At 47.7% G+C, this 24,330-nt stretch overlaps 1 protein-coding gene and 1 long non-coding RNA gene across 5 annotated transcripts in view; one reads left to right on the top strand and one right to left on the bottom strand.

Moving 5' to 3' along the window:
* The window catches only part of LOC123463770, a 44,804-nt gene that overhangs the window by 6,649 nt on the left and 13,825 nt on the right, over positions 1 to 24,330 (top strand). Inside the window, exons 2-7 of one of the 4 annotated variants that reach the window (XR_006639174.1) lie at positions 788 to 953; positions 3,738 to 3,814; positions 6,456 to 6,642; positions 6,894 to 7,031; positions 10,511 to 10,622; positions 12,231 to 14,499. This is a non-coding gene — a long non-coding RNA (uncharacterized LOC123463770). Of the gene's footprint in view, positions 1 to 787; positions 954 to 3,737; positions 3,815 to 6,322; positions 6,643 to 6,893; positions 7,032 to 10,510; positions 10,623 to 12,230; positions 14,500 to 24,330 lie in introns of those variants that run through there. The other 3 variants (XR_006639164.1, XR_006639158.1, XR_006639169.1) reach the window with 3 other exon arrangements.
* LOC123463601 (golgin subfamily A member 2-like) lies at positions 11,600 to 18,420 on the bottom strand. Its single transcript, XM_045159836.1, has 12 exons — positions 18,322 to 18,420; positions 17,660 to 17,715; positions 17,133 to 17,201; positions 14,558 to 14,827; positions 14,234 to 14,479; positions 13,996 to 14,098; positions 13,793 to 13,896; positions 13,579 to 13,726; positions 13,362 to 13,456; positions 12,464 to 12,536; positions 12,200 to 12,282; positions 11,600 to 11,916 (listed from the first exon to the last, which is right to left on the bottom strand). Exons 3-12 carry the CDS (start codon positions 17,172 to 17,174, stop codon positions 11,788 to 11,790), a joined length of 1,293 nt encoding a protein of 430 aa, XP_045015771.1. The 5' UTR covers positions 17,175 to 17,201; positions 17,660 to 17,715; positions 18,322 to 18,420; the 3' UTR covers positions 11,600 to 11,787.

The following is a 24,330-nucleotide window of genomic DNA, read 5'->3' as shown; positions in this document are numbered from 1 at the left end:
GTGCTGGAGCTGCTGAAGTTGCTGCCAAACTCTGCTCCTGCTTGGGTCCCGCTGTCAGCCCAAGTTGGCGTGGCCCGGTCCCAGGCCGCTGCTGTGTTCGCTGGAGCTGGGTTCTGGCAGTGGGGAGCGGAGGGAGCCGGGGCTGCTCTGGTTGTCTCGCTGCTCCACGTGTTCTTCTACCTTGCGGTCTTCTCCTCCGCTGCTCGCTGCCGCTCTCCCCTCACGTTTCCCGTGTTGCGGAGAGCGCGGTGTGAGGGGAAGCGCCCGCACCTGGCTTTTCCTGCGGCTCCCGCCGAGAGTCTGGCGGCTTTCTGCTGCGCCGCGGCCGAGCTGCCGGAGCCGCTGTTCCCGCCTGTGCGGGCTCTGGATGCTCTATAACTCTTCTACTTCTCCGCTGCCGCCTCAATTTCCTATACACCTCACTTTTTAGTAAAAGTGTGTATTTTGCTGAGTTTTTTTGGTCTTTTTCCCCCCTAGGCTGCTTTGGCGTGGTACCTACGCCGCCATCTTTACCGGAAGTCTAAAATAAAATATTTTTTAAAAATTTACATATTTCAAAAATAGTTGAGTGCAACAGAGATAACTTAGGAGTTAAAGTACCTGCCTGCGATGCTTAAGAACCCCGGATCGATTCCCCAGGTCCCATGTAAGCCAGATGCACATGGAGGCCCATGCTTCTGGAGTTCGTCTGCAGTGGCTAGAGGTCTTGGTGTGCCCATTCTAATTAGTGCCATTAGTCTTCCCATGAAGTGTATGAGGTGAACGTTGTTTTTAACCCCCATTGCAGGGATGAAGAACCTGAAGTAGACAGTCATTCCAAGACGTAATCAGAACTCACAACCCTTAAATGGTGGAACCACAAGGAGAGTCCAGATGTGGAACCATACTTCGTGACCACGGATAGGCCATCTGTACCCAAAAGAAGAGCAGATGTGGGAGCAATGTGAGGGCATGTAAGTCATCTGAGGAGAGGGAGGGGTAGGGAAGGGAGAGGAAGTTTAGCAACACTGAGGACATGGGCCTCGACATAACAACTTACCCTGCTTACAGTCTCATTTCTAAGGCCAGCACAGACACGTTTCCTTAGCCATGCACACAGGTGGTTGTATTTTTCATAATAAGTATAACTGTTATTGATTACCATTGTAGATGACCCTGAAAAGGTGGAACAAATTACAAAACAGAGACGATGATCAACGCTTCCACAACACCCTTAGAATTCCAATTAGATTTTGACCTAAGGGACTGGGAGGCGGCTCAGTGAGTGACACCATTTCATTGTGCAAGCATGGTTTTTTGTCTCTCTCTCTCTCACTCTCTCTCTCTGTTTGCAAATAAATAAATAGCATTTTTAAAAAGACATCGGGGGCAGGAGCGATGGATCAGTGGTTAAGGGTTTGCCTGTGAAGCCTAAGGACTGCTGTTTGACTGTCTCGGTCCCATGTAAGCCAGATGCACACACTGACACAAACACACAAGGTCGCACATGTGCACAAGGGCACGTGCGTCTGGAGTTTGACTGCAGTAGCTGGAGGCCCTGGTGTGGCAATTCGCTGTCTTGCTCTCACTCTCTCTTTTGCTCTCTTACATTAAAATGATTAGAAATAAGGACATGTGGAGGCACACCACTGAGTAGATGGTTTTCCTGCAGCAATATGACAGACAGAAGTTTTCTGGGCCATGTACTGTGGCCTGTCCTCCACCAACTAAGCCCTGGATTGTCATTACACTTGAGGCTCTGGTCACCAACTTTCCTGGCAGATTCTAGGGAACGTAGCTAACAGAAGGCAAATGGCCGAACCAACTAAACCCTGGATGACTGGGGTTACCTCCCGAGTTTAAGAAAGGGACGGGAAGCTGATTTTGGTGGTGCACGCCTTTAATCCTAGCATTTGGGAGGCAGAGTAAGGAGGATCGCTGTGAGTTCAAGGCCACCCTGAGACTACATAGTGAATTCCAGGTAAGCCTGGGCTAGAGTGAGACCCTACCTCAAAACACAACAACAACAAAAACAGGAACAAAAAAGAATAATGAAAGGGAAGAGAAGCCTAACTTTGCTTCTTGAAACCCTGTGCCTTCCATGATGTGCAGAGAAACAAAGACCAATGAAACAAGAGGAGCAAAGGCTCCTGTCTCAGAGCTGGTGGTAGCAGGATGTTCACCACCATCAAGTACACTTGGCAGATCTAAGGTTAACTGGGGAAGTGTGGAACTTCTGATGGAAGGAACAAAGAAGCCTCTGGGCCTTGGTCAGAAGCTATTGCAAGAGGCGCTGCAAGCTGGCCCACTGAGAGAAAGACTCTGTGTGATTGGTGAAATTGCCTGGCTGTGTTTGGTTGGGCTTACATTGGAAATAGTGACAGAAATTAGGGTAGCTTTGATGGTTTGATTCAGGTATCCCCCGTTAACTTAGGTGTTCTGAAAGCTAGGCTGCCAGATGATAGCCATTTGGGAATTAACACCTCCAGAAGGCAGTTTATTGTTGAGGCAGGCTTATGGGTATTACAGCCAGGTCCCCCTTGCCAGTGTTTGGCACACTCTCCTGTGGCTATTGGCCACCTTATATTGGCCAGGGTTGATGTCGACCCTCTGCTCGTGCCGTCATATTACCCTGTCATCATAGAGCTTCCCCATTGAGCCCAAAAGCCAAAATAAACACTTTTTACTCCCAAGCTGCTCTAGGTCCGGTGTTTTGTGTCAGCAATGTGAACCTACCTGCAACAATAGCTGTCACTTGTTACTCAGTGCTGACCCTTTGGAGCCTGTGGTTGCAGTAGGTACTGTTTACCTTTCAGGACTACTGTGTGAGACAGCAGTGTGAGAGCCTGCAAGGGCAGCCTGTGGCAGGCTGGCTTCTGGCCATTGATCTGGGCCAAACCTACTGTTGTGGGCACAGCACTGCAGGTTGTGGGGCAGAGATCTACTTTTTAATGTGATCCAACCATGAGTTTCGATGTTTATTTCTAAGAGCTTATACAATGGAAGCCTACGTCACTAGTGCTGCCAGATAAAAGAGAGGGTGTGCAGCCCAATTTAAACTTCATATCCGCAGCACTGGAACATGTATATAATAATGTTACTCATTGTGTATAGAGGGTGTGCATCTAATTGAGTAATTGTGTGTTTGTGTGTCTGTGTGAGAGAGACATGCATGAGTTTACAAGTACACGTGTGTGTGTGTTTGCAGGGGTGGGCTTGATTACCTCCATGCGACTGAGAGAGATCCTAGCTCTGGCCCTTATGGCTAGGTGTCTGTGTTTTGCTCACTGAGCCATCTTGCTTCCCCTGAAAATCATGTTTGTAATTGCTAACTTGGTGCCCTCACCCAGGGCTCATCCTGTTTCTTCTTGAAGAAAGAATGAAAACTTCTAGGCTCCTCAAGAGAGCTGGAGAGATTGCTCAGCAATTAAGGTCACTGGTTTGTAAGGCCTAATGGCCTGGATATGGCTCCCCAGTACCCATGTAAGGCCAGATGCTCAGACTGACACATGCATCTGGAGTTCCTTTCAGTGGCATGAGGTCCTGGCATGCCTTTTCTCTCTCTCCTTTCAAATAAATAAAAATATTTTTAAAAAATCAAGATAATGTCCTTTGAAGAGATGGGAAGTACCTCAAAGGGCTCATCCACAGAACTGGGATAGGGATCCACAGGCCACTCTGCACTTCTGATACCCCAAGCAAGTCTCCTGGGCTGTAGACACCATGCTCCAGATTACCGAAGTTTCTTTGTCCCACAGGATCACACGGCACCCCAAATACAGCCGAATGGACAGAAAGTACCTGATGCTGGGGACCAGCCTCCTCCTAAGGCTTAGTAAGTGATCACACTTTCCTCTTTCCCTCTAAGAAACCCACTTCAGTCAAGGCAGCTACGCCCCACCCAGCTAAGCGAATATGGAATAAAGAGGACAGGAGGGGACATTAGTGCTTAGGGGCAGTTTGTCTCAGCCCATTCCGGGTTTGTTCAGAGACGTTTTTGCCATAATTTTATATTTCAAGCTAAGCAAGTTACGCTTGCAAGTCAAAGACAGCTTGTGGTTTGGCATTTTTTAAGTCCCCAACCCTGTTCCTTTTTTCTTACTGTCACTTTAGTGATTAAAACATCATCTGTTCTATTCAGTAGAGCTTCAAGTCATGCAAACCAGCAAAATGTCAAGTTCAGAAACTTAAAAGTCCTTAGGGAGAGTCAAGCTCTACACTGTAGCCTCAGTTCCCCCAGTGAGGAAGTCCGGCTGGACACGAGCTCTGGGGATCCACACTCGGGCCCTCATGCTAGCACAGCAGACTCTTTAGGCATGTGGCCACCTCCGCAGCCCAGGACAAGATTTCTTAAAGGCACTGCTGAGCTCTCTGTAACGTCAGAGACACACAAAGACCAAAAAGTGAAAGTAGAAACTGATAAATTTAGCAGTGACCCTGGTTTCTGCCATAAATCAATTTGCTGACACCCATGTGAATGTGATGCTCTGTGTTCAATCACGGTCTTCAAGGTATTGGGAGTAGAAGGCACATGCCAAGGAAACCCATGGCTAGTAGTTCTACATAAAGCTAGGCTCACAAAGGACTCTTTTAAATAACGTATATTATTTTATTTATTTGAGAGAGGCAATGAGAGAGAGGGTGGGTGGAGAGAGGCAGATAGAGAGAATGGGTGTGTCGGGGCCTTCAGCTGCTACAAATGAACTTCAAATGCATGTACACCTTGCACATCTGGCTTACGTGGGTCCTGAGGAATTGAATCTGGGTCCTTTGGGCTCACAGGAAACACCTTAAACAGTAAGCCATTCCTCTAGCCTTCACAAAGGACTCTTAACTGCAGAGTGAGGCCAATGAGTGATAGAGCCTTTCTGTACATGGAAACTGTCTGATCAGAAGCCTTGGTACTAACTGAAGGGAACAAAGCCATCCAAAAACATCCAATGGAAATCCAGAATTCTGTTCTCTTCATGTGGTTTCTAAACCAGAAGTCATACTTACCTACACATGAATTCCGAGTTGTTTTTGTGGATCATTAAAAGAACTCAAATAGTGGGTTAGGGGCGGCACTGGTGTCTCAGAGATTAAGGTACTTGCCCGCAAAGCCAAAACCCAGGTGCGATTCCCCAGGTCCCACATAAGCAAGAAGCATAAGGTACCACATGTGTCTGAAGTTCATTTGTAGTGGCTGGATCCTGGCATGCCCATTATCTCTTAGTCTCTACCTGCCCCTTTCCCTTCCTCCCTCTAATAATTATATATATATATTTTTTCAAATAGAGGGTTAGGGAATGTAGCTTAGTTGGTAAAGTGTTAGCCTAGAGGTCTAAAAAAAAAAAACAAAACCTTGGCTTTTATGCTCATTCCCAAAAAAAACTGTGCTCAGGGTCACATTCCTGTAATGGTAGCACGTGGACTTACAAGCAGAAAGATCAGAAATTCAAGGTCATCCTTGACTGTATAATGAAATTATAGCCACCATGACCTACATGAGAACCTGTCTCAACAAAATCAAAGATGTGAAATATATACTCCAGCTTAAAACTATCTTGAGTTTATGGTGTCCAGAACTTGCTTAATAGAAAGACTATAAATCCTCTCTGGAAAATTTGTCTTCAACTCTCTCTTCAAGCTATTCTCACTAATAAAATTCCCAGAGTAAGCCATCACATTGATGAAGAGTTAACAGACCCACATAGACACAAGGAAGCAATACACCTAGGGTAAGAGATGCAGAATGAGAACAGCAAAGACTCTGGTTGTAGAGGAATTTCTGACCCAAGGTTTGTACATCCTGGGAAAGACCTGTAATTCCAGCACTCAAGAGGGGACCTGGATTCTGAACTCAAGTCCAGCTTGGGCCACAGGGTAAGAACTATTAGGCATAGAATAATATTTTCATCATTAAATCAAAGAGGAAATTTGAAACACAAGCAAGGAGCAAGAGACTACAAAAATAACCCATTAGATACAATAAAGTATCAAGTAGAATTGGTAAAATAGAAAAATTAAGAACTGTAATTTCAAAATGATGAGTGAATTTGTAGCCAAGGTATACAAAGCCAATGGTAGAATTAGTGAAAATGGAAATAGCTTCCAAAAAATATCTAGAAATTTAAAGAGATGTAAATATGAGAGACAAGGGGAGAGAGAGGAGTGAAAGGCTAGGTCAGCCCAGGGTTGATTGGACGTACCGAAAGGAAGGGAGGAGGCTAAAAAAGGTAACGTTTGAAGGGGTATTGGGTAAGAACTTGCCCCAGATCTTTACAAGGTGGAAAGTCAGCAAGTATACAGGAGGCCCCCTCTGAACTCGCTTAATCAGCACTGTCCATGTGTTTGACTGCAGGACTCCCTTTAATGGAATAGCTATAACCACAGTGGATACCAAGATGTTTTCTTAGGGAAACAGCGCTGGCCCTTGTTGCAGATACCATCTCAGCAGCTCGGCTCCATTGTGTCCCTTTCCTGATCCTCTACAGGATTATGAGCCCAGTTGAGGCGATTTGAAGAACTGCTGCCCCAGGTGTGTAGCTAACACTGGTGATGAAGAATTTCAAGGAGCAGCACTGGAAGAAGTTCTGTGCCTCCATGAATGAGACCCAGCTACCCTTTGAGCAGCAACAGAAGCAGCTAGAGAAAAAGAAGATGCATTGAAGGAGGAGGAAGGTGATGGGTGGGGCAAAGTTCAAGGGAAGGAGAGAATGCAGGTGAGGGATTATTACATGGGGACTCAGATACAGGAGGCATTGGTGAATTGATAACCAAGTCAAAACTTATTCAGGAAACCCCTTGTTGTATCATGTAAAGGCCTGCTGGGTCTGGTGGGCTCATAGTCAGTGCAACCAGTAATGAAATAGGACATTGCTCCTGGTCTCAAGTCTGTATCTAAGTCCCCCTGAATTCTGATTTGATTGAAGGCCGAGAATTTCCAGAAGCTCCATCCAAATCTTGGACACCCCAGATATTCTCAAGAAATGAAGTCACTGCACATAGTGGAGGAAAAAAGGCAGGAGAAGCTGGAGGGCACCCTCAAGTTATACCAGGAGGAGCTGGAGGTCAGTGCTGCCTTGGTATCCACACTCCACATTTAGAGGACTGTACCACCATCTAACAAAACGTCCTTACTTGTTGATGGCCACCAGAAATGCGAAGGGGCCCCTTAAGTGGTTCCTGGGTCAAAGCACGCACAAAGCAAGAGGACTTGATAGGTGACATGGTACTTACGGAGTATGCAGCAGTCAGCTTCAGTTGCTTGGATGCACTTACAAACCAGGTACAGTTATATGGGGAAGGAAATTTATTTGAAGCTTACAGATCCAGGGGGAATTCCATAATGACAGAAAAAGTGGGCCCCATATTACAGTACCAAGCAGACAGAGAAAAGCCACCACCTGCTCCAAAAATAAGTACACTTCAAGAACCCCAGGCAAAGCTCAGACACATTGTATCTCTTTAGACTGGAATTCCAAATCCACTCCCACATGTGAGGGCTGGACCCTAGGATCAGCCCAGTGACACTTCCTCCAGCCAAGCGGCTAGAGATCTAAATTACCAGCTTTGATACATTCCTGAATATATTGGAGGACATGCATTCAATGTACCATATTCCACCCCAGCCCCCAATAGATTTATTACCATCCACATTTTAAATTCTGTTCAGTCTCAATTCAAAGGCCTCCATAGACTTTACCAACTTAAAATAGTTCTAATGTCATAAGTCTCATCTAAGATTTAGAAGAGTCTCTTAGCCATGAGTCTTATAATATAAAGGCACAGAGTCAACATTAAACATTTTCAACTGCTGTAAGGCACAGCAAGGAGAGACTGGAACAATGCAAACTCAAGAGCCATCAGGTAAACATCAAACTTCTGCAACTCAAGTTTGATATACATCAGTCAGATGTGTCCGGATATTCCTGTTCCACCCTTCTAGCTGGGATGACAGGCCAGAGAAAACTTCCATCCCTAACCAGCAGTCTCCATGGTAGTCCTTGCACAGTCCTGATAGATCCAAAACAGCTTCAGATCTCCATGCAAACTACAGCCCATCTTCCAGTGAGTGGGTTTCCCATCCTGTCAGGGTCATCAGGACCTGTCTCACAGCTACTGGAACCATGTACACTTCACCCTTCCATGTATTTCTCATTCTTACAAAACCAATAACCGGGTGTGCAGGACACAGCCATATCCTTAATTCAGAGAGAAAATAAAGCAGTGATTTGTAGAGCGGGTTTATTCCTTACAAATACCTCCTTTCAAAAGAGTTTGCATTCCTGCCATTCAGTATTTCTGGGGTGGGATTATCTCAGGCATTCTCCCTGGTGTTTTAATATAATGGAGTTGGGCATCTTCCTTTAGATTGCTAATGTTTTTGACAAGAGCAGCTCTGTGTGCCAATAACTTTAAATTTGCTTGAGTTTTTCCAATTTTGAATCTTGTGTCTCTCAGTCCCATATCTTTAGCCAAGCGTATCAGTCCATGACACATTTGACCTTGATCAAACTCTCTGGGGCTTGGCAGCAGAGCACAGCCAACGCTGGTATCAGTAGACTAGTTTCAACAAGGTTTTCTGCAATATTTCCTTCCCTTTAGAAAGTTCATAAGCCAAACCTCCAAGTCTAGTTCTCTCTTCACTTAGCATTTTCAGACTCTCATTAGAATAGTCCATAAAACACGGCTTACCACTCCAGAAGACATCTTTAGTTGCAAGTGATAAGTTTCTCATTCCTCCAGCAAACAAGTTCAAAAAGAACAAAATCCACCTAGATTCATTTCAGCAAGTCTCACTCCTCACAACCTATTCTATAGCAGTCAGCTTCCGCTTTGGGTATGAACTGTCAAACCAACACAGTTAACGGAGGAAGGAAATTTATTTGATGCTCACAGATGTAGGGAAATTCTGTAATGACAGAAGAAGTTGGTTCCTTTTTACTGGACCAAGCAGACAGAGAGAGAAGCCATCGCCAACAGACCAGCACAAGCAAGCACACTTCAGGAGCTCCAGGCAAAGCTTGGGCACTCCGCCTGTCTTTAGACTGAAATTCCAAATCCTTCCCTACACATTAGGGCTGGATCAGCTCAGTGTGGCTGCCTCCAGGCAGGTGGCTGGAGGTCTAAATTACAAGCTTTAAATTTTTATATATATTCAGGGAAGTATAGAGCCAATAAAAGACACCTACATGGCTAGAAATCCCTCATGGAGGTTCTGGGAAAAAAAAATGTGGAACGAAGAGAGAGAAAAGAAAGTTCAAGGAGCTCCTGGTATGTGGGGAGTCGGAAGGGATAAAGAACCCATATGGAGAATAAGGGCTAGGGTGCTCTTTGGCTCAACCCAGCTGGGCCTAGGTCAAGCCAGCCCAGGCCCAGCTGAGGAAAAACTCACCCACAGCTGGAAGCTCCCAAGTGGACAGAGAGCACGCCCTCCCCTTGGAAAGGTACTTATAACTCTCTAGTGGTGGGCTGTTGTCCAGCTCAGGTGAACCAGAGGGACAGCTGGTTGGTTAGGGCTAGGGGCTGTCTCAAGAAGAGATTAGCCCTGACACCAAGTTCTAGGGCGCTGAACTTGACCAACCACAATGTTTAAATGCTATGAAAGCCCTGCCTCCCAGGAGGGGTCCTGGTTGTTTGTGGACAAACAGGTCTAAGTAAATAGGCAAGAGATAAGAAGAGAGATAATTTTTGAATTCTAGCAAGTGCAAACTGCCCTGGCTTCTTACCTTCAGGGGTCCAGTCACCCTAACTGTACTCCATTTCATGAGAACACATCCTAACTGTTGTTAGAGGACAGGGGTTGAAACCTTGACTGAGGAACATATTTATTTTATTGAGAGCCTTAAAGACAGTTTTTGTAACCCTTAAACCATCACTAATTAGAATCAGTGAGCTGTTAATGAGTGAGGCCTTAGCCACAAGACTCATTTTGTCTACTGGTTAAAACCTTGACATCAAGTAAACATATTTTAGATCTATCATTTCTCAGTGGTAAACTGGCTATATGTCCCTTGTCCATTTCTCTCCTTTTATGAATACAGGAGCAAATCTGTTGGGTGCAGGTGCACATGTGTGTCCATGCATGTGGAGGATGGAGGACAACCGTGGGGTCATTCCTGGGAGTACTACCACCTCCTTTGAAATCATAGGGCCTCTTTCCTGAATCTCACCAGTAAACTGGCTGACCAACAAGTCCCAGGGATCATCCTGTCTCCCCTTCCCCCGCCCTGGGACTGCAGGCACAGGCCACCACTCTAGGCATTTTTGTGTAGGTCCTGGGTCTTCACACTCAGGGCCTTCTACTTGCAAGGAAGGACAGACCCTCCATGGCAGTTTCTCAAGACTTTCTTGATTCTGTGATGAGTCAGCTGCTGAGTGAGACTCTGGACTCTGTGGATCAGAATCTGGCTGACACATCGGTCAGAACGGCTACTTTGAGGGCGGCTCTCCAGTGAGTTCTCCGCAGACACAACCCTGCCTCTTTCAGCCAGCCTGGCCAGGGAGCTCTTCTTCCTGAAGTTTGCCCTTACCCTGTTTCCTGCAGGAATTCATCAGGAAGTATGGCCGCCTTCCCATCGCCAGCTTGGCCACTTTCACAGAGACGTTCCTGCTACAGCTAGATGAAGTGATCACAACTGACGACATCCTAGTTGCACGTAAGTGGTGCCAGAGCCTCTTGTTCTGCTCGCTGAGGGAAATGAGTGGTACGATGGGGGACAAAGAAGTATCTGTTGTCCCTCAACCAGGGGAAACAGTTATATGGGATTTTGTTGTTTTTTAATTTTTTTTTTATTCTTATACTTATTTGAGAGTGACAGAGAGAAAGAGGCAGAGAGAGAGAGAGAGAGAATGGGCACACCAAGGCCTCCAGCCACTGCAAACTAACTGCAGACGCATGCACCCCCTTGTTCATCTGCCTAACGTGGGTCCTGGGAAATCCTGCCTCGTTTCAACCGCTAAGCCATCTCTCCAGCCATGTTTTATTTTATTTTTGTTGTTTTTGTTTTTCAAGATAGGGTCTCAACCCTAGCCCACAATTTGCTATGTAGTCTCAGGGTGGCCTCCAATTCATGGTGATCCTCCTACCTCCCTCTGACCACCAAGTGCTGGGATTAAATGCGTGCACCACCACGCCCAGCTTAAAACAATGTTTTGGTCAAAGATAACTATAGGGAAAAAAACAGAACAAATACAGTAACGATTTTCATTCTGTTAATGTTAAGAATTGGAAACTTCAGGAGAAATAGTGGCATTTCCTGAGTCCCAAATAAATATGAGGTACAGTCTCACTGTAGCCCAGGCTGACCTGGAATTCACTATGGAGTCTCAGGGTGGACTCAAACTCATGGCCTCGGATTAAAGGCATGCGCCACCACACCCAGCGAGGAAATGAATTCTTTACAATGTATGAGTCAGAGAAAGTGTGACTATCCCTGTGGTACAAAGAATTGTCACATGTTTTTCAAGGGGATAACTACCAAAGACATGACCAAAAGCCATGTGAAAACAGTCATTTCTGGGCATCTTCTTCATAGCAAGTGCAGGGCAGCTGCAATAACCATTGTACACGTGACTGGGTGACAAACAGGACTGACACACACATCAGACACTTGAGCTACACAAGGACCAGCAGGATGGTTAGTCTATTTATTGATAATGAAATACATCAGACAGATGCCCCCAAATAAGCTTTCCTACTGGGGTCATCCCTGCTGCAGAAGGTAAAAGGTACCACTTGTGTGTGTTTGGTTAGAATGGAGGCCTCACCCCAAATGCCTCTAAATGGCTTTGCATAGAGAGTGCTGGGCCCGCGGGAAGCTTTTAAATAATAACAATATCATAATCCTTGTAGTAAAAAGGGATACAGGGCTTGTCACAGGAGCTGAGACGGTTCTGGCCGGTATCAATTTGGCCTGGCAGATTCTCCTGGCCCATGCCTTCCAGGTGTTCCTGTGGGGAGGAAAGAGTGAGCAGGCTCAGGGTGGGCAGCTCCTCCCACCTAGGCCTAGCCTCACCCCTGCTCCCCTGGGCCATCTCTCCTGCACTCTGGGTCTGGGCCTCGTGCTGAGGCCTTTCCACACGCAGGCTGTGCAGCTGCTGGCCGAGGGCCTCCTGCTCTGAGGCCAGCTGAACACAGGCAGGGCGGCCTTGCAGGGATCGGACATCTTGGGTCTGAGAACAGGTCCCAGAGGGAGGCAGGAAAGAGGGAAGGGGTGCCCAGGGTCCAGCTCACCATGGCTTCTTGGCTGCTTCGGTCCTCAAAGGTGTTCAAGTCTAACTGAGTAGCCTCCTGCTCCCGCTTCAGCTCCTCTCCTCCTGGGGAAAGACAGCAGGTTGTGCCCCCTACAACATCACCACACAGAGTGAACTTACTGTCGCCGAGGCTGTCCTTGACTCTCTGTGGGCACTGAAGTGACAGGCCAAAGCCTCCTTAAGGGGATCCATTCTACTCAGCCATGAGTCCCTCAGGATTCATACTTCATGAGTGCTCACTCATCTTCTAGGTGGTTCGGCTGGGCCACCAGAACATGTAGCTGCTGCTTGCCTTGTATCACTTCCTGGACCTGTTCCTACAAGGTGGGCAAAGAGAAGAAGACACAGTGGAGCTGGTTGCATGGTTCTGCAGTTAAAGGCACTTGCTAGCAAAGGACGCCCATCCAATATATTCACACTTTTGGTTAGAGAAGCGTCTATTCTCAGCACTATCCCACCCTCCAAGGTTCAGAGACTTGGTGAAAGAGAGAATGTCTGAGGCCAAGGAAGAAGACTACATTCACTACTGTCTTCAAGACACTGTGCAACAATAGGAAGGGGAAACGGATGACATCAACACAGGAGAGACACTGGTTGGAAAGAAGAAGAGATCCAGTGCAGGGGAACTAGAAGAAAAGGGAGGGGGAAGAGCGGTTTAATTTTAAAAACGAAAGATAGGTGTTACTCTTCTGTACACAGGCCTGAGCAGTTCCTTCCCTTCTGACCCTTGGTGCAGTGAGAGAACGCTTCCTGCCTGGGTGGGACAGCAGGAGCAGAAGGTACTTTGATTTCTGAGTCTCTCCTATCCAGTGCCTTCTCTTACCCCTAACAACAGTACGCTGAGTCACATCAATCCTGTAGCAATGCCTCATGGCTAGTCACATGAAAACATGAGAGGGGAGGGAAAAAAGTGGAACCACAGGCAGGAGCTCTACTGAGCTCAGCACGATCCCCACACACTGTCCTGCCAAGGTTATGGACCATTAAAATGCTGCCAAAATGATCTTAGTGGGTCTAAGCAAGGGGTGGGGACTCGGGCATGATCCTGTTTGTATTCTCATGGTGGTGGTAGAAAGGGGATGAGGGTTTGCTGCCCAAGCTCAAGCATTCCCCGCACTCTGGATCCAAGAAGGCTGCTGTACCATCAGCTGTGCAGTGGGTTTCTCATGAGGAGCGGCCTCTGCAGCCTTGCCTTGTTCAGGCCCCACACAGCCTTCAATTCTCACCTCCTGAAGATCTGTGGGAAGGGCGGGGACAGTGCTGTGAGGGTCATGCCACCGCTGCCCTGTGGATGTCCAACCCGACGCCAGCACTCCTGTGGGCACGTCTATCCCCTGTCCTGCCCGAGGCTCTACTTACTACCATGTTGGTCAGAAGTGCTGCCATCCTGGGTTCCCGGGAGCCCTGGAGTGGGCTGATAAGCAGTATTCAGGAGGGATCCAAAGAACTTCCACCAGCCCTTCTTTTCCTGTCTTGGTCCAAGCTGCTGCCGCGCTGACAACTTGATCTGAGGAGAGAGGCGCTCAGTGCCAGCCCTGCACTTGCCCAGCCCACCGACGTCTCAGGGTCCTACCTGCATCTCCTTCTCCTGCTTCAGAACACTAATGCAATTCTCTTTTTCTATGGCATGTGCCTTCATCGATGCCCTCTGGTGCTGAGTGACGGCATTGTAATCGTCTGTGTGGATGGCACGCAGATGAATAGACTCAGACCATGTAATATCTGTGGCCCATCATCCCATGTGCAGCCCCCTGACGTGGGCCTGGTTCCACTCACCAATGCTGTCAGACTCTGAAGAGAGCAGCACACACTTACGGTAGACGTCCTCCATGAGCTCCTTCAGCTCCAGGACACATGCTTCGAGCATCATGATTTGCATCTGGGACCAAAATAGGAAATTTCAAGTGTCAGTGGAATCCACAGCTGGTCCTACTTTCCCAGTGCCTTGCAGGGACCAGGAAGGAACAGGAGTGGCACCTCCTCCCACTTGCGCCCAGCCTCACCAACATCTCACCTGCGCCTCCTGCAATTCCTGGTGGGTTCTCTGGGCCTCCATCTTGGCCTGGGCCTCGCTGTGCTGCAGCAGGACCACGTGCTGGCTCTGCAGCACCAACTGCCTGTGCAGCGCCTCCTGCTCACCTCTGAGGCGATCATAGGCAGCCCGGAGCTGCGGGTGGCACCCTTCATAGCGCTGCAGGTGGGTCAGGCACTGGTGCAGCTGCTCCTCAAGATCACGAGCCTCCTGGCTCTTCTGATCCACCTGCAGCAAGGGCATGAGGTCAGGAGGGCACAGGGGGACGCAGGGAGGAGAGGAGGGGTAAGGGAGAGCCCGGCTCACCATGGTGTCTCCACTACATAGGGTGTCTGTGACAATCAGACCAGTCTTAGCAATGTCAGCTGCCACCTTGGTTTGGGCCTCCGTATACTTCAGCTGGTCCCCAATCAGGCCCTGAGGTGCAAACTGCTCGTGCAGGGTGTAGTTTTCAAACTTGAGCTGCTGACAGGCCACCCGGAGCTGCTGAAAGGCCGCTGCATATCTGTGCTTGAGGGCCAGGCACTGCTCCCTCTGCTGCTGCAGATCCTGAACCTCTTGGCTCTTCTGATGGACCTGCAGGAAGACGGGGGAGTGAGGGATGCTGGCCGCCTCCAGACTCTCCGTGGATAAATGGGAGCTCAGAGAGCCCATGTCTCCCGCACACATCCTCACACCTCATCATCTTCCGTGACATTTAGACCCCGCCTAGGGACGAGCAGAGGCAGCTAACCCATGCTTCAGTGCCGCTCCCTAATCTCTAACAATTTGCACAATTTTTCTCATTGAATCCTCAGCAGGAAAGTTCACCCCTGGGCTTGAGTGATGGCTTAGTGTTTAAGCGCTTGCCTGTGAAGCCTAAGGATCCCGGTTTGAGGCTCGATTCCCTAGGACCAACATTAGCCAGATGCACAAAGGGCACATTCATCTGGAGTTCATATGCAGTGGCTGGAAGCCCTGGAGTGCCCATTCTCTCTCTCTGTCACTCTCAAATAAATAAATAAAAATGAATAACAAAAAAAAAAATTTAAAGTTCACCCCTAAAGTGGAGACTCCAGGCTTCTGCAGGGTCAAGGAGGAGCCAGGGATCCCACCTCTAACAGTCAGAGAAATATTCACAGGTCAGTTGTTCCCTAGGGTACAGCTGATCTGTGGTGGGCTCTACACTGTCTATCCAGCGCCTCCAACTGTCTCCTGGCCCATTTCTTGGCCAGCAACGAGTGGCTAGGCAAATGCATGAGGAAAAGAAACAGTTGCAATTTGGGGAGTCCAGGTTATTATTCAGAATCCCATTAAAGGGTGTAAATTATCTTCACTTACAACTCAAGTCCATGACCATGTAAGAAAAGTTTTATACAGAGAGGAATTATATGGCCTGCCTGGACTTATAAATGGAATGTGTAAAAGGTGGTCTTTCCACCAGACAGAGTGGGTCATATCTATAACCTAATATTTACACAAATTCAAGGCCAGCCTCAGCTACATAAGAGTTCCAAGTCCCCCTGGGCTACATTGACACCTTATCTCAAAAAATACAAACTAGAGCTGGAGACATGGGTTTGTTGCTAAGACTGGAGAAGCCTAGGAATCCAGATTCAACTCCCCAGAACCTACATATGTCAGAGCACATACACCTAGGGTTAGTTTGCTATGACTCACCCATTTTCCCTTCCTCCTCTCCACTCTCTCTCAAATAAAAATAAAATTCTTTTTTTAAAAGTCCTGTAAGCCAGGTGTGGTGGCACATGCCTTCAATCCTAGCACTCAGGAGGCAGAGGTAGGAGAATCACCATGGGTTCGAGGCCACCTTGAGACTACATAGTGAATTCCAGGTCAGCGTGGGCTAGGGAGAGTCTCTACATCTAAAAACCAAACAAACAAATTAAAAAGTCCTTTAAGTTAAGGTCTTCAAAATGATCCCTTGTTCCTCGTTTGATTAAAAGAAAAATACAGGGCTAGAGAGATGGCTTAGTGGTTAAGCGCTTGCCTGTGAAGTCTAAGGACCCCGGTTCAAGGCTCGGTTCCCCAGGTCCCATGTTAGCCAGATGCCCAACGGGGCGCATGCGTCTGGAGTTCGTTTGCAGAGGCTAGAAGCCCTGGCGCGCCCATTCTCTCTCTCCCTCTATCTGTCTTTCTCTCTGTGTCTGTCACTCTCAAATAAATAAATTAAAAGAAAAGAAAAAAAAGAAAAATACAGAATACACAATGAAAACTTTCAGTAATGGCCCTTTAAAATTAAACAGAAAATTTTTAGCACTTAAGATGTGTTCCTGTGAAGTTTACTGACCCAGGTGCAATTCTCTGGTTTCCATGGAAGCCAGGTGCACATGCATCTGGTGTTTATTTGCAGTGTCCAGAGGCCTTGTTGCACCCATTCTCTTTCTCTCTCTCTCTCTCAAGTTTCTTTCTTTCTCTTTCCCTTTCTCTTCTTTCTGTCTCAAATAAACTAAAAAATAAATAAATAAATAAAAATTGTGGGCTGGAGAGAGGCTTTAGCCCTTACAGTGCTTGCATGCATAGCCTGTGGACCCATGTTTGAATCTCCAGGTCCCCATGTAACCCAGATGCACAAGTACATGCAAGCATGCTAGATTGCAAATGTGCACAAGGTGGCGTACCCATCTGGAGTTTGATTGCAGTGGCTGGAGGTCCTGGCACAACAATTCTCTCTCTGTCTCGCTCAAGCATTTTTTTAATTTAAAATGTATCAATATTTTGTGGTCAGGTTTCCATTAAAAAAAAAAAAATCCTTTCTGGAGAATTCTATGCCAAGACCAGAAGGAGGATCCAATTCAGCCAGCTCTTAGCACAAGGCTACCCTCAAGGATGCCACAGAGGGTTTGGACAAGCTGGGGCTCAGAGGCAAGGACCCCCTCCTCACCTGCTGCTGCAGCTCCTCCACCTGAAATACCACAGATCGCATTTGGCCTGGTTCAGCTCGTTAATTTTCCTGTGTCCAGAGACAAAGCAGAAAGATAGGAACAGAGAACATTCAAAACCACTCTTGGGACTGAAGTGTGAGTCTGGCCACACACCCCACTGGACATTGGCACGTGGAGATTGAAAGGTGACAGGGCATTGTGGCACACGCCTTTAATCCTTGCAACCAGGAGGCAGAAGTAGAATAATTCAAGGCTATACTGAGATTACATGGTAATTTCCAAGTCAACCTAGGATAGAGTAAAACACTACCTTGAAAAAAAAGAAAGAAAAGTAAAAAAAGATACAATGTACAACAGAGCTGTTCACAAATGACAGGACCCAGAGAGGACACTTGTGACCATAGACCACCATGAGTCACATGGTGGGACTACAACTTGGCTCTACACATGGCCAAAGCTGTCCCCTGGGCTTCCCGCCATCCCCATAAAGTAATCCCCCAGACTTCCCCCTCCCATCCCTCCTTACTTCATCTTGTCCAGCTCCAGCTTGAGGGCCTCTCTCTCTCTACAGACATCAGGACACTGCAAGTACAGAAAGCTCACTCAAGACCAAGCAAGCACAGGAGCGAGCAGATGCACCAGTGGCCGTCCAGTAACTGTCCAGGTGACACTCCTGCACCTGCCATCATACTGGACATTTTCCCTGGCATATCAAGCCCACGGCCATATTTCTTGTGTGTTTTGTTTTCAGACGGGGGTTTTCCTATCTTGCCGTGGTTGTTCTCAAACTCCTGGCCTCAAATAATCCTCATGTCTCAGCCTCCCCAGTAACTGGGAGTAACGAACTGAACCACCATGCCCAGCCTGCATCATGATTTTCTATAGACTTGGGATCAAACTGAAGTCCTTGCACACGCCAGGCCAATGATTAACAGTCTCGGTCCTCTGCTGTTGATTGTTTGGTGTGGTTTTATAGAGACGGACACCGCCAGGCACGGTGCTGTATGTGTTTAATCCCAGCACCCAGTGCTATAGAGTAAGTCCCAAATCAGCGTGGTTACAGTGAGACCCTGCCTTGGAAATTATCCAACAGACAGACAGAGAGGGGACAGGGAGCAAGACTCATTCCTTCGAGGAAGAGGATGGGGTGAGCAGACAGGACTGGGCGGAAGAGGAAAAGGCACAAACCTGAGCAGAGGCCACACTACTGAGATCGCCCTTGGGACAAGGACCACCACCAGGACACGCAGGATCATCAGCGGCTGGTGCCGGAGCAGTGTGCTCTCTGGGAGGCTGTCAGGAAACAGAACACAGGACTACGTGACACAGAGGTGCCTCACTGCCATAGACAGCAGAGGAGAGACAAGCAGGATAGAGCCGCTTTGGGGCAGGGACCATCACACAGCTGGGAGCTGCTGGGAAAGTGGACAGGGCTCGCTCAGCCTCAGGTCTCTTGCAGGGCGTTGGACCGCACAAGCTCACAGCAGGACTGCAGAGCCTCTTTCCTTAACACCCAGGAACCGTGCTCCTCCTCTTCTGGCCTGTGACCTCCACAACAGGTTCAAGCAAGTGCCCAAGTCAGGAAGGCACCCAGCCAGTTTGTGTCCCCAAGCAACCTCCTCTAGGGTCCTGCTGATGTGACGGAGCACATCCATGCTCCACATCACTATGTGTCCTCTCCTTCGCCTTCCTGCCCCACTGTCCCCAAGCGCTGGCTGTGTTTGCTGATTCAGAATCAGCCTGGGAAGGCAGACAGCAATGCCTGCCCTTGGCTCTGGACTATCTGGAGTTCCCATGGCTGCATACCTAGGAACACCATGCCAGGATTTATCCTGTGCAGCCACGTGCATGCTTTTCCCTCTTGCCAAAGGACCTATTTGTTGACTGGCCAAGCAGAGTCACTCTCTTGTCTCTGGCCTAACTCTTAGAACAGCTCAAGATGAGAGATCTAAACTCAAGGGACCACATGGACAGAAAATGGGAAACTTGTGATTTCAATATAAAAATGTCCCTGTACCTCATGTGCTTTTAAATACATGGTCCTCAGCTGGTGGCAGTTTGGGAAGGGCGTGGAGCCTTTGGAAGGTACAGCCTTGCGGGAGGAGTGAGGTCAGTGGGGAAGAACCCTGGGGTTTATTAGTGCAGACCTACTGGGCGTTCATAGCTCGCCTAGTTACTCTGCTATCTCCCTGTTGATATGTGACAGTGTGAGTCAGTGTCCTGCTTGTGCTATGCTTTTCACACCGTGGTGAAGCTTCCACTGCAGTCATGAGCTGAGATGAACCCTTTCCTCTCATATGCCACTTTTGCTCAGGTGTTTTGTCCCAGCAACAGGAACTTCAACACATGCGATGCCAGAATCCCAGACTGCCCGTGGAGACGGGTCTGGGGAGGAAGTGCTTTTCAGGAAGAGGGCTTCCTACTTTCTGCACTCTCCACCCCCAGCCTCAGAAAACCTCAGACTTCCCTCCATTGAATAGGTGCCTTGATCCTGCCTTAGCCAACTAATGATGAGCTGAACAATGCAGGTTATTATACCCATAGACAGAACGTCATCAAATGTGAGGAGCCATGCGAGCATGACACACTTAGCCAGGGACACTCCCAGCATCTTGCGTTCCTACTGATCTCTAGGACTGAACACAGGTCACTCAGAGGGTAAAAAGTATTTTTTGAGCTTCTATCTCTTATCTCAAGTTCTGTTTAATATGTAGCTCAGTCAGGCCTCCAACTCGAGATTCTTGTCTCCACAGGCCACCAGTCACAGTAGTTTAGTTAACAGAAAAGTTTTGTGAGTGACCAAGTTACTCCATATTGGTATGGGACAAAGACTTACAGAGTTTTGAAACAGTGCTCACTCCCCTCCTAATATACCATCCTATCTGTAAGAAATTATTTTCATCTCTCCATAGCTCTACATTTCTGGAAATCTCTTCAGATCAGCTCCACTCAGGAGACGGCAATCATAGTCCTATGTTCCTGGAGTAGCAAGCTCGCATGGGGAACAGTCACTTATGCAAAAGTCTCACTTCCATAATAGAGGGGCCCGGCTGCACACAGATCTTAGGGCATTAAAGATTCCTCCAGTCCTGCCTGCCCCCTCCCCCATATGCTACACATGGCCCGACAAGTCACAGCACCTGAGAAGTCCAGTATTCCTGGCCACGTTCAGCCTTCTTGTCAGTGAAAGAATGGGATTTCGGCTGGAAATCCATGGTCTGCTTCTTTCTCGGTTGGTTTCTCCACAACCAACTCCAAAAGGATTCAGGCCATGCAGGGGCCTGTTCCTCTACATTCGTAAATGTCTCCTCAGGAATATTAATTATGAAATGGGCGCCAACATCACCTCCAGAGGAGGCCATCTCAGAGCCCTGTCGCCACAGGTCCTGTCCTCCTGGGACTCCCTGTAACTATGAAAGGTGCCTGCCTGTGAGCTCAGCTGTGAGGTCATAATGCCGCCGGTGACCTCACTGCTCCCATGGTCCCCAGCTCTTCCTGTGGGGACCAGTAACTGCTGTTCTGTTCTGTTGCCTCCTCTTATCTTGTAGCTTTTTTGGCTTATGAGCCTTTACTAGCGAGCCCAGAAGCCTTGAACTTGCCATCCTCCTGCCTCAGGTTTCTGAGTGCTGGAATTACAGCATGTGCCACCTCGCCTGATTGTTCCTTTATTTTGCAGCTGTTTCGCTACGTCCCTTGGCTATTAGGAGCCCAGTGAACATGAAGCACTGCCCTCTCTTTGGTTACAAGATTAAGCAGAGAGTTCTTTTCACCATTCTGTTTAACTCCACACTGATTAGTAGTTCCTCAAGGGGAAAATTAATAGCCTCAATTACTAAATACAGAGTCACTTTCTCATATCCTCAATTGAAACCAAAAAATGGAAGTTTTCTTTAAATCACAAACTTCTATGGTCCAATGCCCGTGGGAAGGTCCTAGTGTGTGGGATATCTCTCATCAGTTCCCAGTTCCCCAGATGAGTGGCTACAGTCCCTGGCATGCACATTCTCTCTCTCCAACCTCTCTCTCTGCAACAAAATAAATAAAATAGTTTTAAAGGATTAAGTAAAAATTATCAATGGTACTAGGGAATAAATTTTAAGAAGGTCACTGTTCTTAAGAAATCGGGTAGGTTTTACCACTAAAACCATTTCTTTACACAGTTATTTCAGTAAGGTTTATTTTGCTTTCAATACTGTTCACCCATGTAGTATACCATGCAGTGCATTTTAGTTTCTTTAAATGCGTGTGTAATTGTCACCACTACAAAAGTAGCCCGTCATTCCATCCTCTCCCAGCTCTAAGCTGACATTTGTGCCACCTCGCATCTGGCATCTGGGGAATTGAATTGGGATCCTTAGGCTTTGCAGACAAATGTCTTAGTCATTCAGCCACCTCTCTGTCCTGTTGTTTTTTCTTCATTATTTTTGAGAAAAAGCAAGAGAGAAAGAGAATGTGTGCACCCTCTCTTGCCCACGTTCAACACTGTTTGCTTGCAGCACTGCGTTTGGCTATATGGGACCAGGAGATTCAAACATGAGATCTTAGGCTTCATAGATAAGTGCCTTAACCACTAAGCCATCTCTCCATCCCCATCCTGTTTATACTTAATTCTAAGCGGCTGACTTTTGACAACAAGGCCCCTTTGTCTTCCTGGGGAACCCCAATGTGATGGGCTGAGTTCACGTTCCATCAGAGCCAGTCCTCCCATTGCACATACTCACAAGGCAGGAGATGTGGTAGTCATCTGCCTGGCTGATACTCTAGGATGCTGCTGCTGATGTGCTCAGCACACTGGTCAAAGGTTTCATGCATGCATTCAGGCCTGGTGATGGGGTGTTTCTCTTTCTGGTGAAATTCCTGTCAGAGAGAGGTGGTCATGACTGGATGAGTAACCTCCCTGGATGACTCTGGTCCTGGTTCCAGACTCCACCGCCCACCTTCATCTGTACACTCTCTGGTCTTTCTCTGAGCATACTCTCTGCCCTTGTTCGCCCCTCTGCATCCTATGCTCACCTCGCATGGCCACTGGTGGACCTTTATTTTGAAGGAGTGAATGGCAAACTTCAAGACAAAGTCCTTGGTAACTCAACATGGGATAGGGCTGTCAGGGTACTAGAAAGCATGAAGCTGGGTGCACACTGTGTACACAACGCTGGATGAGCCACAGGCCTGCCCTGCAGGACCCAGCCTGTGGGGCACAGCCAGAAGTCCTGGGTGCATTCTGGCCTGGCTGGAGGAGGGCCCATAAGTAGGGCACTACACAGGTTGCGCCCACAACCTCTCCCAGATACCAGTGTGCTGCCATCTCCCTGTCGGCCTCCTAACGGCTTCTGGGTGCGTTTGGGGCAGAGGTTGCGCTTACTCAACTTGGCATGACTAGTACCCAACATGTAATGCTCTACAAGAAATGCCTGCTGTCTGGTTAAGCAAATGAATAGAATAAAGAGATGATGACACAATGAATGGATTTGGTTTCTACAGTGAAAACCCAAATGGGCAACAGACTGTGGGATGGTCTGAGAGTGTGGGATATCTCTTATCATTTCTGCAGAATGCCAACCCAGAGAAGGTGGGGCTGGGCATCCAGTGTGGCAAAGGCCTACGGGCAGTGGCCGACAGTCATCATTTGGTCACTGGTCTACCACAGGAGATGCTCATAAAATCCCTGCAACACACACAGCATAGACCTATGAGGGGCCTCATCTAGACAAGCAGCATAGATGGAACCAAGTGACAGAATATCGTGAGCCTCTTCCTTTGGCTCTGTCACTTCTAGTCATTACTCCTATCTGTCCAGGGTACTTGCAGACCCTGATTCCTCTCCTGCCTGCAAACTCATCTTGTTCACATTGGTTCTTGTCATTTCCAATTCCAGCTCCATGCCAATTTCCCGATTGTCTGTTTCTCCTTCCCTGAGTGGCCCTCAGCCCTAATCTGGTGGAGTTGTGAATTGATTACTTTGCCTGGCTGGTTAGCCTCCTTGCGGCTCTCTAGCCAGGCTCCCAATGTTTACAGTACTGACTGGCAAGTAATAGATGAAACTTCAGTACCTGGGTGTCCTATAGAAGAAAAGCAGAGCTCTGCAGAGAATCAACCGCCCTAGTCTGCCAAAACAAAGCTTAAGCTTAACCAATGAGAAATACCCAATTAACCTGGTCATGGCATTGGTAACCTCCCCATGGGGTAAAATGACAGAAGTAGAGAGAAAAAGAGTCAGGATTTCCATGATGTTGGAATATCACCAATGCCCAGGAAAAAGGGCATGTTAAGTTGTGACGTTTCCTGAGTCACTGTGTGGATCAGCCAACTTTACCTGCAAGGTTTCCTAGCTCTAGCAATAAGATACCCCAGGGTTCCAGGCTCCCAAGAAGGAGTGCTGTGTGGAAGGCTTCCTCATTAGGAGAAGTGAGGCTACATTGTAGAGCTCTTAATTTTCTGAACTTGAAATTTTGCTGGTTTGCCTGACATGAAGCTCTACTGAATAGAACAGATTATGTTTTCATCACTACAGTGACAATAAAAAACAAGAAATTGCGTTGGGTATTAAAAATAATCCCAAACCACAAGTTGTCTTTGACTGCAACCATAACTTGCTTAGCTTGAAATATGAAATTTTGGCAAAAATGTCTCTGAACAAACACGGAATGGTGGAGACAAACTTCCCGTAAACTCTAATGTCCCCTCCTCTCCTCTTTATTCCTTATTTGCTTAGCTGGGTGGGGCGTAGCTGCCGTGACTGAAATGGGTTTCATGGAGGGAAAGAGGAAAAGTGTGATCACTTACTCAGTCTGAGGAGGAGGCTGGTCCCCAGCATCAGGTACTTTCTGTGCATTCGGCAGTACTTGGGGTGCCGTGTGATCCTGTGGGACAAAGACACTTCGGTAATCTGGAGCAGGGTGTCCACAGCCTAGGAGACTTGCTTGGGGGATCAGAGGTGCAGAGTGGCCTGTGGATCCCTATCCCAGTTCTGGGGATGAGCCCTTTGAGGTACTTCCTGTGTCTTCAAAGGACATTATCTTGACATTTTAAAATTGCAAGGAGAGAGTGAAAAGGCATGCCAGGGCCTCATGCCACTGAAATGAACCCAAGATGCATGTGTCAGTCTGTACATCTGTCCTTACATGGGTCAGCACTGATTAACAAGTGATAGCTACTGTTGCCAGTAGGTTCACATTGCTGACACAAAACACCGGACCA

This window comes from Jaculus jaculus, chromosome 1 (genome assembly GCF_020740685.1).
Source record: "Jaculus jaculus isolate mJacJac1 chromosome 1, mJacJac1.mat.Y.cur, whole genome shotgun sequence".
In the NCBI taxonomy this organism is placed as follows: Eukaryota; Metazoa; Chordata; class Mammalia; order Rodentia; family Dipodidae; genus Jaculus; species Jaculus jaculus.
Note: the sequence above shows the minus strand (reverse complement) of the source record. Positions and strands in the feature narration are given on the sequence as shown.